This window comes from Brienomyrus brachyistius, chromosome 2, assembly GCF_023856365.1.
Source record: "Brienomyrus brachyistius isolate T26 chromosome 2, BBRACH_0.4, whole genome shotgun sequence".
In the NCBI taxonomy this organism is placed as follows: domain Eukaryota; kingdom Metazoa; phylum Chordata; class Actinopteri; order Osteoglossiformes; family Mormyridae; genus Brienomyrus; species Brienomyrus brachyistius.
This window is the reverse complement of record NC_064534.1, coordinates 31,484,043-31,501,361: the sequence shown is the minus strand read 5'-3', so window position 1 is coordinate 31,501,361 and position 17,319 is coordinate 31,484,043. Positions and strand designations below refer to the sequence as shown.

Sequence of the window (17,319 nt, the reverse complement as noted above, 5' to 3'; positions counted from 1 at the left end):
TGTACATTCTTAGGAAATATTAGTTTAATGCCACAACATTTAGGTCAGGTATGAACTTCACCTGTCACAGGAATCTCAGCCATGGGTATTTTTATTTGAAGCACATAACCACTCCCAACAAAATTCAGATCACTCCCATCCACCAATCAGCTGTTCAGCACACTGTCACGACCTCCAGTGTGTACGAGGCAGTGAGCTTGCCTCTTACCCTCTGAAGGACTGCATATGGCATGTATGTCAATAAGTACGGACAGGTAATTATCGGCCAACTAAGGCATTTTTTTAATTGATTGGTATTGGCTACTGCAGCCAGGTCCAAAGCCTGATCTATTTAATTTCCCACAGCCGGTTAATTTACATCAGTTTTTGTAAGGAGATTGTAAGGTTCTGTCACAAGCTGCAGTTAACCAGTGGCACAGCTCTTGAAACTACGAACTGTCAAGATGTCAGCCGGGAGGAAATTCTTTAAATTGGAAACTCAATGTAGCCCAATCGCTGCGTGCAATTTTTACAGTGCCGTCCTTTCGAGGGGAGGCAGCAACAGCGCGTCTAATTAGGCACCTGCAGAAATCATAAGGAAGAACACTGCGGAATCATGAGGCTTACTCAGGTGATCGCGGTGCCAAAACAGTGGATCGGGACATCCCTCTGTCGGAAGTAAAAATCATCCATCCAGCTTGAAAAGCCAAAATGCTTCAGGTGTGATGTTTACCACGACCCTGTTCAATCAAAACTCACTTCAACTAACTACGATAACAGAGAGGAAAAGAAATTCAAATATACAATCAACTTTGTACATATTTTACATTTCCACTGTCATAACAGGGGTATATGTATCACTTCCAGGAGAAAGGGGACAGCAGGTTACAAAGACCACATTATACTCCATCCTCACTTTGCATCTGGAACATGAACTCGTCCTTATTTGAGTCTTGGTTTACATGTACCTGATCAAACTTTGTACATGCAACATGCATTTCAACATTTCATTACACTATCTTACAAGGCATGTGGGAGGGAAAATTAAAAAAAAAAAAAAAAAAAAATATATATATATATATATATATATACATACATACATACATACATATATATACATATACATATATATATATATATATATATATATATATACATATACATATATATATATATATATATATATATAATGTTGAAAATGATCACTGTTAAAAGCATCATATGTATAAAAAGATAACTTATTATAAATACAGCATAATGAATATTAGGATATACTGTCCCAACACGGCACCCAGCCTCCGTTTGTCACCGTGGTGACGTTACAGGGCAGCGCGAGGGCCTGCGATGGCGTCGTACGGCACAGCCAGACCGATGTTGTAGTTGTAACCGGCTTTCTCTGTGTAGTCAGAGCGACAGATGGGCAGCACATGGTCCGGCACGGCGGTGTCCTCTGAGAAGTCGTAAAGGTAGACCACACCCCTGTGCCTGCAATCGGTCCAAACCGAAAGGCAAACATTCAGTTTGGCAACCATCACCTACCACAGGTTTACTTATTTGTACAGCTGCACTGGCTGCAAATCAAGTCATGGCAAACACTTCCGTTTTTGGGAATCTCTTCGGATTCTAGACACTCAACATTAAGAAGAAGAGCAGGGATACCAAACATGTATGCAGCAGAGTTTTCTCTTAGAGCTCTTAAATGTTGCAGGTCTTTGGTTCAAGTCCAGGGTATAAATCAAAGGTCTACGTTTTGGTTAAGTTATAACTTAAGGTAGGATAAAGGAATTAAACATGCAAGGACCAGGATAGGCGTGGTGAGTCAAAGTAAGGCGAAGAGTCAAAGCACTACTGCACAACTCTAGCTGTAAAGAAAACAACCGCAGAAGCTGCTATTCTTAGAGGCATCCATGTATCCTGGTGAGAGTCACGGTACAAGGCTGGGCGCTACAGGTGCCATGCTATATGCTACATGATGTCCATTCGTCCTAGAGTCTCCTGAGTAACTTTCAAATCATTTATAATGAAATATTTAGAGTTTCCATTGAAGAGGACACTCCATATGAATGAAACGTTCAAGCTACCGTACACAAGGACATAAGAGAGGGTTTATTGGGCAGTAACTTGACTAGAAAGTTAGTAGCGTGAGCAAACAAGCAGTTCAGAAACACAGTGAAGATAGCAGGCGGGTCAGTAACCTGCGGTGGGCAGTCAGGTCGTCGTCAGTGATGCAGGCCCCTCGGGGAGTCTTCTCCTCAGGAATGTTGGCCGTCACCAGCCGGCTGGTGCCAAACCTGATATGCCTCACGGGATGCCTGCAGCAGGGGTGGGGGCGCGGAGACCAGGACCACAGATTGAGAATGCGCGGGTTGGTTACAGGTTCTCCCACAGAACGACAGGCACGCTGCCTTCTGAGTCCGACACAACACATACAGGCTTCATGGACATCACATGAAGGTTACTGGGCTACAGCCTGAACAGGAAGGGTTCGATTTAGCTGCGTTTACGAGATCTGTGACCATCTGGTTCAAGTTATTGGCATGTTAAATCTTTCTATATTTTTTACAGGGTTAATTGCAGCCAGTTTTGTTGCTGTGATGTGATGTGTAAGAAATAACCCCTACCATAACACAATGATAGTGAATTTCCTCTAATTAATTAACCAGCTAATTACTAATAGTTTGGCCGGTTGACCTAACCTGTTGTGCATCTCCCACAATTTTGTTCTCATCCTCATCTCCCAGACGCAGACCAGGCCTTCTCCACCACCGCTCACAATCTTCCAGTCGTCTGCCTGGACGGCGGTCACACCCAGCTGGTGAGCGTACAGCGATGCCACAGAGGAGCCGCATCGCAGGTCGAAGATGTGGACCCTGGAAAACCCAACCGCGTGAGGGGGTATGCTGAGTGCAGTGCTATGGAGGGTTTAGTTAGGGGGAGGGGGCAGTCAGCAGGTACTCGGAGGACATCAGCTCATTGCTTGAGTCATCTTTATACGACTTGCGATATATGTCATGGGCTGCGTGGGCGGACGGAGCGGCTAATCTCCAGTGTCAATAAAGCAGGGCTCCAAACCAAGGACGCTGGCTAAACGAGCCACAAGTGGCTCGATGGATTTGCCTCCCATCTGCTCTCATGAATTTTTATTGGACAGCCATGACGCCAGAAAATGACTTCAAGCAAAGAGCCTTCCAAAGTTCATTACCGAAAACTAATCTCATTTGTGGCACTAAGATTTAATTTCTGCTTTAAGAAATTAAGCGAATGCTGGGCTTCCCAATCGCCCTGGGGGGTGGTGGGGGGGGGGGGCGATTCCTAAGGACAGCACACTTTGTGAAAGGACAGCAGGGGGTGAGGGGGGGTTAAAAGTTATTAGTCTCGCCACCATAAATCTAACGCTGCGACGAAACCCGATTTCCACCGACATGATGGTAAACAACCCACTTCTCATTAATCAAGATAACGATTCTCCCGCACAAGACGGTGACAGGCAGCCCCGAGAGGCTTCTTGTCTTCAAAGGGTAGCTATAGCTGAAGACAGTTTTCCGACAGAAAAAAAAACCCCACAGTCATTGACAATGGACAGACGGCCTGCTATGAATCAACGTCATGGCTATTAATGGCAGGAATGTCCAACAGTCAAGACACCGATGCGCGCGGCACAGTAAGAACTTTACCGCTGAGATGCTCGGCCGTCGGCAGCGAGTCTTTTGTCTCCCGTGATTGTGGGGCTCATTTGTGTCCCTTTTCCCTCCTTGTTGAGACGATGCCCACACGGCTTCACGCTGAGCTCCCTAACAGCCACCCCTATCGGAGCTGTCACGCGTAGTCAGGAAGCGAAAGAAGCAGACCGACATAACGGCAAACCGCAAATTGGCCCTGGCCTTTGGCCATTCCGACTCAAGGCCATGGCGACTCAGACCCATTCTCCTCGTCTTCCTTTGTTCCTCGTCTAAGAGCCGTTCCAAATGGCCAAGGCTAACCTGGCTTCGAAGTCCGCAATCAGTAAAATGGACAAAGGGGGCGGGAATTGGGGGCTTTCGTGCTTAATCCGCCTGCTCAGGGAAGGTGGACGATCACTAAAAGCTGCCCCCATTTCAGGGCGACACAGGGTCTCCCAGCTTTGGCTCCCCAATACATTTGGGGGGAGGTGGCTTGTCCTCCACAGCAGGCCAAGCGAGCATCTCTGCCAAACGCCATCCTGCCTCCTGTCACTAGCGCTGGGGGGGAGGGGTGGGCTCTTTTCTTCGGCCTGCAGATGTGAGGGGGCACGAGGAGCTTGAAGGCAGAGCCGCTGGACAGAGATTGTCTCGCTTTTCTGTTCCAGCCATACCTCGTCTCCCCCAAAGGTAATGAACGGGGGAAAAGAAACCATTATAAAAGAAAAAAAGAAACAAAATTGAAACACTTTCAGCAATGAGTTTTCAATCCGCCTGAGCGCCACTTGGATTCCGCGCTGCAGCAAATTCATTTATTTATTTTCCTTTTTTCTCCATTTTCTGCTCTTTTGTTTCCCAATCCCCCCCATCCTCCCAGGGTTCGATTCGCCGCTTTTTTCTGCGTGGACTCGGCGCCAGTTAAACCCAGGTCACGCGATTTTTGTGGACGTTTCCCCTTTTCCTCTTCCTGTGATTTAAAGGTGCCTACATCCCTATCTGTAGAACGGGAAGCAGCCTCCTGGGCTACATGAAAGAGAAAGCAAGGGGCCACGGGCTGTATTGGTAGAGCTTAGCAGCTACAGAAACACAGTACCTCTGGTCCTTGTTCCCACACACTAGTAGGTGGTTAGGGGCGTCCCTCAGGTTGATGCAGGTAAAGTCACCCACGGCGTTCCCCACCGTCACTTCTGATTGGCCCGTCAGTAAGCTGTACACCTGGATCTGGGAAAAGGAGCAACCTTTCAAAATCTCCGAAAGGCAACCAGCTGCTGCAGACTAAAATCACATCGGATACCGAAGGCCATTTTAAAGCCCTTATGTAACATATACTAAGCACCCACCCACCCCCCCAGTACCTACAAATCTCCCAGAAACCCTTGAACCAAATGTATACAAGAACCCTGTGGATGTGCAGGACAGCACACTGTCCAACTAGACTCATGACACCTGAAAACAAAAATAAAGAACAGTTGTCTTATTCTACAGCCAGAGGGTGGGGGGCGTACCACAGTAAATCATACAGAAAGACCATCATCTTAATGACTGGAATGTTCTGGCACTTAGGAGACTAATTTAATCAGCAGGTCTCTCCCTTGTCAGCAATGTCATAACAGTACAAACTGGTAGATGATGCTCAGTCAGTTTTACGGCTGTTTTCATTCAAAGTCATGCACTCAGCCTGCTGTCATCTGGACAGACATGTCTGTATTTGCACCAGGAGTTTCTTCTGGAAGGATTCCGAGCTTCATATGGATGAAAATGAATTGTCTCTCTGTTTTTACACAGTCCAAAAAACCAACAATGGAGAACAGAAGAATGGGATAGCAAAAAAAAGGGGATGCGACACAAATTATTAGCGAATGGCGGAAAAATAAACGAGCGCGCAAAGGAAGGGGATGGGGGCCGCCATTGGGCATGATGTCAGTCTTGAGACGGTGCCAGCTGTTTGTGTGTCACATTTGGAGCGGTTTGATGTAACCGTGTGCTGCACCACGGCAAGCCAAATAACCCACAGGACTTCAAAATGGCTGCATTGATGGGGTGGGCCAATCCAGGAAGGGGATGCTTCCTGCTCTTACCGCAAATCCTGACTGCCTAACCAAACAAAATGTCGATACGGTGCACTCATTAATCCAAACAATATTTAATAAAATACAAATAAACATATTTAAAAGTGTAGGACAGTTTCAGGGAGCAAAACTGCGTTAGTAAATGGATTCAATTCATGTACATATGTAGGCAATTTATCCATGTTCCAGTCGCTTCTCCCAAAGTTACAGAGGGCTTGAAGCCTATCCCAGGCAAAACAAGGCGCATGGCAGGCAAACACCCTGGATGGAGTGTCAGTCTTTCACAGGGCTCACACTCATACAAAAATGTTAGTTACACATACACAGAGCAGAGATGAGATTCAAAGCCCCAAACCCCACAAGTGTCTCCACAAGCACAGCACCACTCTTCAAGCTTAAAGGAACTTCTGCACTAGACTAACGGGGTCTTCGTAGTGGAGGACTTCGCAGACAAGGCGTGATGCCATTATCGATCTGTTACGGCAGCGATATGAATATAAAACTGGGTTCAATCTTCATGTTCACACGAGGAACCAGCAGCACCAAATCTTACAAATAAACCACCACAGCTAGCGAGATCGTGCCGGGTGATCTCCGAGTGTGCTATGTCACCTCTTTCCATTTTCATCTCACTTGTTAATTACACCCAGGTCTTATGCAAATATGTCATCTGCGACTGTACATATAAACATTTATTCATTTGACACACCGGTCATGATACTACTACACTGCTACATGAACACTAATTTTGGTTATTTATAATTATTGCTTAATGTTTTGTCTCTTTATATCCATGTCCCCTGTCACGACAGTCTTCGACATAGGAAAACAAGCATTTCATCACACACTGTGCTAAGTACAACTGTGTATGTCAAAACTGTGTAAAATCTACTCTGGTAACCCGTGCGTGTCCATTTGCTGACCAGCTGGTCATCCATCCATCCCCCAAAACCGTTTATCCGTAAAGATAACTCACACCGCTCTCGCTGCACAAAGAAGTGCTTCTTGGAGACGGCTCTTATTACCTTAACACGTTTTAATGAGGCATATGGCGTCTCGTTAAACGTGCTGAAAAACACACTCGGCTGCGCGTCAGCCCCGCCCGAGCCCGGCTGCTAATTTTCGCTTCACCTCGCGGCGCACGAACGTTGTTAAAAAATGCTCAGGAACCCGCAGTCGAGAAGCACAGCTCCATCGATCCGACATGAATTCATCTCTAGCATTAATTAGATGGGTGTGTGTGTGTGTGTGGTGGCGGGGGTGGGGAGGTAGGTAATGATTTGGCATAACAAGGAGAGACATGGCAGAATCTGGCTGAGGACTTAAAATACTGACTGCCTACACAATGCACAGGGACATATATTTCATTTTAATATTGATTTTTTTGGGGGCTGCCACTAATGAGTATTTTTCTATTGGTTAATTAATCAACTATTTTACCAATTGGTCGATTAATCTGTACAATTTCCTCCAGAAAATCAAATAGGCCATTTAATTTAATTTAATTTTGACAACAAACTATATGTTATTAATGGGCTTTAGATAATGTACACCAGCTTTCCAGCACTATATGGGCATTATTTTCGCCTACAATTCAGTAAGCAAATTTTGTAGTAGGCAAAAATTCACGAGATGTGTATTGTGACGCCTAAAAATGAGTAACCTGTATAAATTCAGCATATCCTTATAGTTATTACATTTGGTTAGCTGAGCGCCACAGACTACTGTTATGGTAAATCATGGAAGTGATAATCACTGAAGTGGTGGTGAAGAAAGGGACAGCTCAGCAGCCACAGCATCATTTGAAAGAGGAGATATTGTGGATAAACAAAGCAAAAAGATGTTGGTGGTGTTTTTTTTTAATATAGTTTTCATTTTTATTTCACTTCACATTTTTTTTCTTTTATTTAGTATCCATTTTCGTTTCAGTTTTAGTGTACAATAACAACATTGGTCCCAACCATGAATGACATGAGGTATGAGCTATAGCCCCAAGTATTTTAGCCCCGATGCCAATCTTCCTTCAGAAAAAAACTAAAGCCCCACGCATGCACGCGCAAGCGCACACACACACACACACACACACACAAGAACTGGGCGGTACAACCAAAAATTTATATCACGGTATTTTTCAAAGATATATCGCTTTCACGGTATACAACGGTTTTTTTTTTTTTAAGAATGACTGGGCGTTTACCACATTTTACAGAATTTTACACTATACGTTTTACATTTTTGCATTGTTCCCACATTAACTACATAAGTTTATTAGCCACTGTGCCTATCCACTACTTTAATGGTAACATACATCTACAGTGTTTGTTGGCTAACTGCTTATAGATAAGCGGCTAATGTTAAGGTGCGCACTGACCAAGTTAACATTTTTGATGTGTTTAATAGTTCAGTGTTGCTGGAATGAGAGCTATACTGACCTCGCGAAATTTCTCATAAAGATCGGGATGTCGGTCTTTAAGATGCTTCGCAGGGTTTGACGTGCTACTTGACTCCGTCGCCATAACTTTGTAGCACTGTTTGCATAGAGGCTTATCGACATCCTTAGCCTTCCGTGCTCGTTTGCAAAATACTTCCAAATGGCACTTATGCGTTTTTTTTTTTACTACAGCAGCTTGCGAAATGCCTTAAACTGCAGCATATGGCATGTTCGGCCAACTCTGTATGTGTGCGTTAACCAGTAGCGAATGCGTTCGGCGGCTACAGAGGCGGGGAGGGGCTGCGTGATTGTGTGCGTACGCGTGCGTACACACGCGCCTGCGCTGTAGTGGTGCTGTGTGAAGTGTGGCGAATGAGGCAAAAATCGTGCTGTTGGTATCAATAATGGAGAAAAGGAGTATCTAATCAGATACTATTTTTTAATACAAGGTCCCCCCTTAAACAGTTTCCAGCTGCGGCAAATTCCAAACATTGTGTAGGCTATTTAAACCGGTGTTACGGTATAAAAAAATCATATAACAATAATAATAAACAGTTTTCAGTATGAACCGGTATACCGCCCAACACTAACACAGGTCACTCACCAGCAGATGGATCAGTAAAAGAGTTCAGAGTGGCTATATAAATCTTACTGGAATACTTACCATTAACATAAGCATAAAAATACATCTAATTCACAGCTCATACCAGCAACTAGCTTTCAAAATGTTTACGCTTCCGTGAAATGACACTAAAATCTCACTTAATTAGTACTTTAGATTCAGCCGGACAGTCGATGCTAACCAATTATTTCAGCATTTTTCACACCTATCACACTCATATCTAAAGTGGTAATTGTGTCAGTGGTGTGTGTCTCAACACATTAATTAGTGAAAACAACAATAATATGAAACACACACCCAAAAGACATTAAAATGACAGCCCCTCCCTCTAGGCTTTGAACCCATAACCTTCTGCTCACGATTCAGATTTGCGAGTCAACTGCTAGACGATGCAGGGCAGACAATAAGAGAGAGAGAAGGCTCACTTCAGACGCGAACAGCAGCATCTGGCAGCGTGACATTTTACCCAGAGAAGACAAACAACAACAAAAGCTTTGGAGGATGCGAGGCCAATAAGGCCGCATCACCAAAGTACCATTTAATGGCACAGACGCCATCTGGGGCCTCTCATCTCACCACCAGGGCGGCGTCACCTTCACCTTCACTTGAAAGGAATGCCCGCCTCGGGATGTGAGGTTCGGGAATGATGTCTCTTTGTGGGACAGACAGCACAGGATCAACTCTGACAATAGAGTGCTTTGGTCGTCTCTATGCTTCCAAAAGGGTCTGTGGACCCCCACATTTACGACAAGGGTGAAAGATGTAATCGTGATTAAATCTGCATTAATGGGATGGCAGTAATGAGGTTTTGGATGCAGAAAGAGCTATATAAAGCTTTCGGGATGATTAAATGCAGCATCGTTTGGGAGAGCGCTAAAAGGTGAAACAAACAGCCACTTAGGGAATGTAAGAATGGACCACTGCTGGGGTAATCATGTGCGATTTCCATAGGGAGCAGATATTCCTATGCCTGGTCCCCATTCCCTAGCGTCCCACAATCCTCTGGGATAGGGGCGCACAGCACACTGCAAGGCTCCAGACTAACTTTTGTGGTACCACTCATGCTACCAACTTTCTCAGTTGGTTGCACCAGCACATAACTTGGCTGCACTCTGTGTATTTTTTTTGGTGCAGCATGATATTAATCAATGACCTTGCATGCTGATGAATAACTGTCCCAATCTGTCGATCCTAGTTTTTGTATTTATGAAAAATTGACAGTGACTCAAGACTTGATGCAGTAACTGTATTTGCAATCTGATCACTGGCTTTTAACCTAACTGTCATTATCACTTGTGTCTGTCTTGAGACCTCTCTTTGGCTCTCCCTCTAGATCAGCCTCCTCCCTTTTCTTCAGTGCGTGAAAGCATATGTACTCCAGTACTATTAACTAAGTGCACTAAGCCAGGGTAGAAGAAGGAAAAAAAAAATCACTTTCAATCACAGTTGGTTAACGCAGTACCTGTGTTGGAGCAAAACATCCTAATGATTAGCATTCACTCGCACAGATGCGACGACATGATATTTTAACTCATACACTCTCAATAAATGGATGCATTTTGGTTACAGTCTGGAGGCCTGCACCAGCAGCTCCAGCATAGCAGGGGGCCGCGTGACCACTGCCGTCCAACCCACCTTGTTGCCCCCGTCGCTCACGGCCCAGCCGTGCCTCTTCACGCCCAGAGCCACGTGTGATGGGGTCACGTCCAAGCAGGTGATGGGGTGCCCGTAGACCGAGTGGAGCAGGCTGGGCTCCCGCTCCGGCCCTAGCAGGTACACGCTCTCCCCGGCAGCTGCCACGGCCAGGGGGGCCTCCTGCCGCTTGGGGACAAGCAGAAGAGACTCTACCTGCACCCAGAGGAGATGCGCAAGGAGAAACAATGGAGTCATTTGAGAGACCTTCTCTCCCCATTGAGTAGAAAGCCCAGAAGAGCAGAATTGTGGGTAAACATATACAACTACCGTGAGGCAGAAGACACAGAACAGTCCAGAATGATCTCAAAGGAACAGATTAAGACTCGCACATAAACCACACACACTACTACAGCATTCAACACTCAGCCAGCTTGCGGTTTGGTTATCACCCGAGTTAAAGCTAAAGTTACAGCTAAAGTCTGGCTCTAGGTTATTATGGTCTGAAACCGCGATAGAGCCTAATGGTAGAATTGGGAGGCTGGTGCTGGACTCACAGGTTTGGGAAGCTCGGCCTGACACAGCGTCGTCCAGTAGCCTCCATCCAGCGGACCATCCACACGGACCTGTGGGCCGGAGGCGGTCGCAACAGCGGCGCCCTCCGAACCCAAGGCCACGTTCTGAACCTTCTGGAAGTGCTGATAAAGATGGATGGGTTCCTGACCAGTCTCTGTGCTCCACACGTTCACGAGGCCTTGAACACAGATGGAGAAACACCGTCAAAGCCTCAGAGTCATTTGGACAGGTGGGGGGGGGAGGTGGACTGGGGCAAACCCAGTAAAACCAGAAAAACCACATATGAATAATTGCTATTCCTATACACCAGGGGCTTAACCTTTCAATGACAGCAGAGCAGTTTACGTTGTATAATGGGGGAAGAGGTGTTGGTGGTAAGGACTAGTTTGTTCCCAGATGCAAACAGAACACATGAAGGACAGGCTAAAGTTAAGGCGAGGCATGACAATATAGAGTTTATTCGTGTAAATTAACCAACCCTAGTGTTCCACGGCCTGTGGTTATTTTAAATATTATCATTAAAAATATACATTAAACCCAGTCGAAACTATAATTGTATTAATATTCCAACAATTGAATACAATATTGTGAAGACGATTTGAAATAGCACATCATATTAAGCAAAGCTTGAAAAATCCTAGAGGGAATTAATTAAGCGCTATCATTAGGCATCTCAAAGAGTCTATGCCGAACATCATTGCATAAACAAGCCTTTGCACACAAAACATGTGATTCTTAAATTATTCTACAGAGACGGCAAACAGCCGGAGTCGGACGGAGAGGTTACAAGAGCAAACATACTTTCTGGGTGGGGGAGTCTGCTCTCTTATGAACCATTTCACTTGCTGCCCCATTTTACTGGACACATCATGATGTGATGCCCCCAGTGGCCATATTTAAACTCTGCGACACCAACACTGATACCACATTTAATACCAGAAAGCTATACCCTTTTACATCCTGTAACACACAGATGATGTAAATATGGAGAGGGCTCTAGACTGAACAAAAGGGTTACCAACACTCCTTAAGGCGGGAAAAATAGCAAAATAGAAATGTCAGTTATTGTTTGATGCAAACATCACAATTAATGTGTTGGCAGGGAATTATAAAGAAGATGACGTCTCAGAAACTCTCACCACCCCTCTGGGCTTTGCTTTTGTAACTCAAGGTACGTACCTCTCTCACAGAATCGGGCCAAACTTGAAAATTTTCAATTGATAGCCATTGTTTATTAATGCCTTTCATCTCCCAAGCGGCCGCCTGATTAAATTTAAGATAAATGAGAGAGGTTCCGGTGACGGTGTACCGAAGGCTCGGTGACACATGTCCGGCCCAGATTCTGCAGCGCATAAACAAAACTGCAAAGCACGTTAACTGTTAAACCCAGCCGAACGTGATTAAACGACTCGTGATAAATTGTCTTGACAGAATCCAGGGCCGGTTATAATTTGGCACACCGGGCCGGCCGTTCCATATGGTTGGGGCTCCGCTTTTTGCCAGAGCATTAGTTTGAAAATTCGAGATTAATTATTGGGCAGGACTCCGAAAGCGCGCCTTCATTTCCGCCAAGGCCGACGAGGAGGACCGCCCATCCGGAGCGGAGCCACAGACGGTTAGAGGAAGCCGAGTCGTCCCGTCACTCGTAAACAGATAAATCACGAAACAAGGTGGATCCAGAGCGATGATCAGCGGACCGGGCCAAGTCGGGTCGCTGCCATAGCAGCAGGGGGCTACAGGCAGCCGATCGACACATTATGTGATAACAAGACACCGTGTCTTTCCATTCCCGCAAAGGTGTTCCGTCTCCAGGCTTTGGACGACTTCTACTGGACGGGATCCACGAAACGCACACAGAGAGGGTTAGCTATCCGGCCATCTAATACACGCCGATGAGGTGAAAAGGAAGTTACCAAACAGCAGCTCTCAGCTGACCCAAACGGCGACTGACATCTTTGTTAAAGGTGGTTTAAAACCAGCCTGACACAGGTCATCACCCACGTGGTGACTTCAGAGGGTCCATGCTATTTCCAGCAGAGGGGTACTATAGTCAACTGAAGAAAGAAAGAAAGAAAGAAAGAAAGAAAGAAAGAAAGAAAGAAAGAAAGAAAGAAAGAAAGAAAAGAAAAGAAGAAAGACTCCCTCACCATCTTTGTAAGCAGCCACCGCTACGACCTCGTTGACTTTCACCTGGCTGACGTGCGATAATGGGCCGTCCCCGGCGATCACATGACTGGGCCGCAGGTATGAGGTGCGGGAGTCCCAGTGGAGGGTGTCCCATAGCCTGATGTCCCCGGAGGTGTACCTGCACATTGCAAGGGGACACGGGCGTGTCACGGACGTCTAAACACATCCACCACCCTTGTCCCTGCTGATGTGTTCAGTCTCTATAATGACCATCTGTAGGTGCAAAGATCATCATGAGATATGCAAGTGACTGCTACACTAAAATTAACCGAATCAATTTTAAATTTTACACAATTAAAATCTGGTTGTGACAACATAATTTTTACAGTACTGTTTACCTGTATGCTTCCTTTGGTCACATACGTTGTTTTGTTTTGAACAAAACCATCAGACAAAATTTTGGGTACGTAAGACCCCAGAGCCATTAGAAAAGGGGGGGGAGAAGAAAAGCATGGCTGAATGGTGCCGAGAATGAGTTCATTCTTTGCTCCCGAGAAGGAGCCGGGCTCATTTCAGACACAAAGGCATGACAAGCCAATCCCGTGGCACCACACGCGGGGCCCACTCCAGGCGGCTGCCAATCCAGCGGCACGGGAGAAACTCGCACGACGCTGACAAATTTACATAGCAAACAAGCTGATGCTACATTAGCACAGCCGAACAAAGCGGGCACGCCAATTTTCCTCGCCATGCCAAGCATTAAAAAAGTGAGGTAATTCATTTGGTCCATTTTGTGTCTTCTTTTGTGTTTTCAAGTGTTTGTCTTGTCTTTGTGCGCGCGTCTGTGTGTGTGTTCGGGCTCCACGCATTCGATACCTCTCTCCGGAAAAGGGGCTGGCGGCCGAGTCCCGCGTGGCTGCACCCCATGCCCCCCCCAGCTGCCTCGGGCACAGAGAGAGATGCCTCGCTGGACCGGACTCAAGCGCAACACAGGCTGGACTGCTGGAAGCAGGACGCAGCTGCTACCAGCGGAAACCTTCAGCCACAGCTCCCCATCCTCACTCCCCCTCCCCCCTCCTCACAATTTTAACTGCTGTGTCCCTTAAGCAGAAAAAAGGGCCTCAACCCCCCCCCCCCCCCCCCCCCCACCCCAGACATCTAAAGTAAACCAAAAAAATTTAAAAAAACACAGTGCCAGGCTCTAAGTTTACAAACACAGATCAGATGGCCACCAGGATGTAAAGGGGGGGCCTGTTTAACAAATACCCTCCACTCCATTTTATATTTCATATACAGGATACAGCTTACAAACACCCCAATGACTGCCAATGCTGTTGAGTTATAGTCATACTCAGCTTTGACCAGTCCTTAACTACATAAACACCAGACTTTCTCGCTCCGTGCTGTTAGGAATTATGTAAGTTCTACCAAATAAACTTCAGACGCCAATAGAGGGTGTCAGACACCAACAGCTATAGAAAAAAATGAAGAGAGCACTAAGAGACATTTTTTTTTTAAATCAGCATTCTTAAATCCTGGTTTAATCTAGGTTCTGCTGGCAAAAGGTTACACTGCAAGACAGGCTGCTTCCAGGCCCAAGGTTTCTAAGACAGCAGTACACAAGAACAATGTGAAGTAGGAGACACTGGGAATTACCACAAACCAGCCAGGTAGAGGGCATAAGCGACATTCTAATGTCAGAGATGACCGTTAACTTATCCAGCAGTGCCTCATAAATCGGAAGGTGACCTCAAGTTACCTTCAGAAAGAAAGGGGAACAGGTGTAAGTGCAGGTGTGAAGTGCACTGCTAGGACAGTTCACATCAGGCTCCTAGAAGCAGGACTGAAGTCCCATAAAGCAAGGAAGAAGCCCTTCATCAATAGGAAATGCTGTAGAGAATAACCAGGCTGCAGTGTGCAAAGAAATGTGTATTTTACACAGGCACATACCCATAAATTGAGAAATGAGTGAAACTAAAACTGTTGCTGTGGTGTCTTCAATATTTCCAGAGCTGTACCTAATATTATTGTGTGTATAATGGTGGCATGCATGGGAGCAGCGGTTTGGTGCTCTTCGTTCCTTTTAAATTTTGTTGCTCTGACGATCATTTTGCTAACAAAAAGTGCACGCCTATGACCATGTGAGAAAACATGCGTACATGCCCTGTGATTGACCGCTCTCCCATCTGCAACGTTTCCAGCCTCACGCCTCGTGCTCCCAGGAATTACGTCTGGGTGACTGACGCCACAGCTGGGAAAGCAGCCAATGAAGATGGAGCAATGGCAGAATGGTGGCATGCAAGCATCATCCACTAATAATTTTATCCTCTCTCCAAATCTGTATGTAACATGGGGCCTCAGCACTAGTGTTCTTGAGAGACAAAGTCTCCTTCGCCATACCATAAATCAACAGAATAAGTTGTCGGCACCCATGCGCTGAGCAATCAGACAGGATCAGAGTGTGTCCCCTTACCCAGCAATGACCAGGTCATCACAGGAACTCACGTCACACAGGACCCTGCCAAGCTCATACTGAAGGTTACTGATGGTGCCGATGCGATTCTATCGATCAGGAAAAAAATGACATAATTTAGGTCCGCGCATGTCTTGACCCAGTATTTTTCTGTGACTTTCAACAAGTCTGGGCTACTGTACCTTCCAGTTGTAGCGCAGAGTGTCTTCAGTCTTCTTGCAGTCGCGTAAAGTGCTCTTCCAGCAGGGGGAGTCATTAACACCAGCCCCACTGTGATACCCTGCTTTCAAACACAACCTGTACCAAAGGACCTCATCTTCAGCTAGGACCATCCACGTTTTGCTTACCTATAACAGCAACAATAAGGCAACAGGGCTAATGACAATTAAAAAATAATTGCCATATATGACCAGGGTGGCCAACTTTGGTCAGCTGGATGGCATGACATTTTTCAATTAGAGACAAGTCTGCACACATATGCACATGCATTTACATGTGTGTAACAGTTTTATTACCTTGTAAACAATATGTAGGGTTTGCAAACTGCCCCAAAACTTTTTATGCAACTAATTTCAGAATTATAATGGAATAATAAAGATTTGACATAACAGTTCTTGCGTGAGAGTCTGAAAGCCAGAGTGTTATGCCAAATGTGTGACAGTTGGCAACCCTGATATAACTGCACTCAACGGTGCATGCAGTAATAAAGCATTGTAAATGAAACCATCGGGTTTACCTGAGCACACCGTCCCAGGTCGGTCCTGTTGAGATACTGGAATATCTTAAGCGCCAGTTCATAAGGCAGATCCACATCAAAGAATGGAATGTCATTCATTTCATTCTGCAAAATTGAGTACTTAAATAGGAGCACCGATCACTGCACTTTTACTACTAAGATTCGATTATTTAATGTCACTACCGTCTCACCAGGTCCTGGATCAGCTGCTGCACTAAAGCATCGTTCCTGGGCAGCTTGCATGGAGGCTCCTCCGCAGAGCTGCTCCTCTGACTCTTCCTCCGGCTCGTTGATTCCTGGGTCTCATACCTCGGCGGATTAACCCATCCCTCCTGGGGGTCTGCCGCCGCGGACGCGCAGTCCGACCGCGTCTCCCCCGGCAATAGGCAGCTACGTCCATCAGCTCCCGGCTCCCTAACGCCATCATTCGTGTTCCCGTCAACTCCGTTTACAGCACCAGGCCGCTCCGCCGGCCGGTATAGCAGCTCCCTCTTCCAGCGCTCTAGGAACGCTTCAAGATCTTCCTTTTCCATGTCATGCGTTAAAAAACTATAAAATCGACGCTAAATGCGATCATATTTACCGTTTGACCACAGATCAAACGATGGATTAGCTACTTAGCATTAGCCGTGTTCCGTAAATACGTCCAGTCCTTAAAGCTCTCCGACTGGAACACTTGTTGGACTATAAATTGTTCCGCATTATTAGCTGTACATTAAAACCATACCGCATTTGCGTATTAAACTGGTCATGTATGATATCAGTATTGAACAAAGACTGTTTATAAACATTTATTGGTTTGCTTTCGTAAAATAAAACAACGTTTCTGAATAAAGTCGTTTCTGATGCATACTAATTTTGCGGTTTAAAGCGAAAATAGCCATTATATGTAATATTAGTAACATCGTGGATATATGCACAAAGGCAGTGATGGTTTATGTATGTAGCTTGCCATTTTAACTTAAGGCATAGATCGTTAAATCATATCCCGTCGCTCCACCTGTATCAGAATGACAAA

At 45.7% G+C, this 17,319-nt stretch overlaps 1 protein-coding gene across 1 annotated transcript; it reads right to left on the bottom strand.

Moving 5' to 3' along the window:
• Window positions 1-1,142: 1,142 nt before the first annotated feature.
• On the bottom strand, window positions 1,143-16,983 carry fbxw8 (F-box and WD repeat domain containing 8). The gene is made up of 11 exons (XM_048988201.1): window positions 16,493-16,983; window positions 16,302-16,406; window positions 15,748-15,912; window positions 15,566-15,654; window positions 13,113-13,270; window positions 10,947-11,143; window positions 10,393-10,605; window positions 4,729-4,856; window positions 2,676-2,849; window positions 2,175-2,291; window positions 1,143-1,464 (listed from the first exon to the last, which is right to left on the bottom strand). Exons 1-11 carry the CDS (start codon window positions 16,832-16,834, stop codon window positions 1,299-1,301), a joined length of 1,854 nt encoding a protein of 617 aa, XP_048844158.1. The 5' UTR covers window positions 16,835-16,983; the 3' UTR covers window positions 1,143-1,298.
• Between the last annotated feature and the right edge of the window lie 336 nt (window positions 16,984-17,319).

Excerpts from the sequence above, each read along its gene's own strand:
- fbxw8 (XM_048988201.1), bottom strand. The coding sequence starts at position 16,834 with ATGGAAAAGGAAGATCTTGAAGCGTTCCTAGAGCGCTGGAAGAGGGAG. Across the intron at positions 2,292-2,675 it reads TTGTGGGAGATGCACAACAG|GCATCCCGTGAGGCATATCA; the intron begins GTTAGGTCAACC and ends CCCCTGCTGCAG. Across the intron at positions 1,465-2,174 it reads GACCTGACTGCCCACCGCAG|GCACAGGGGTGTGGTCTACC; the intron begins GTTACTGACCCG and ends GACCGATTGCAG.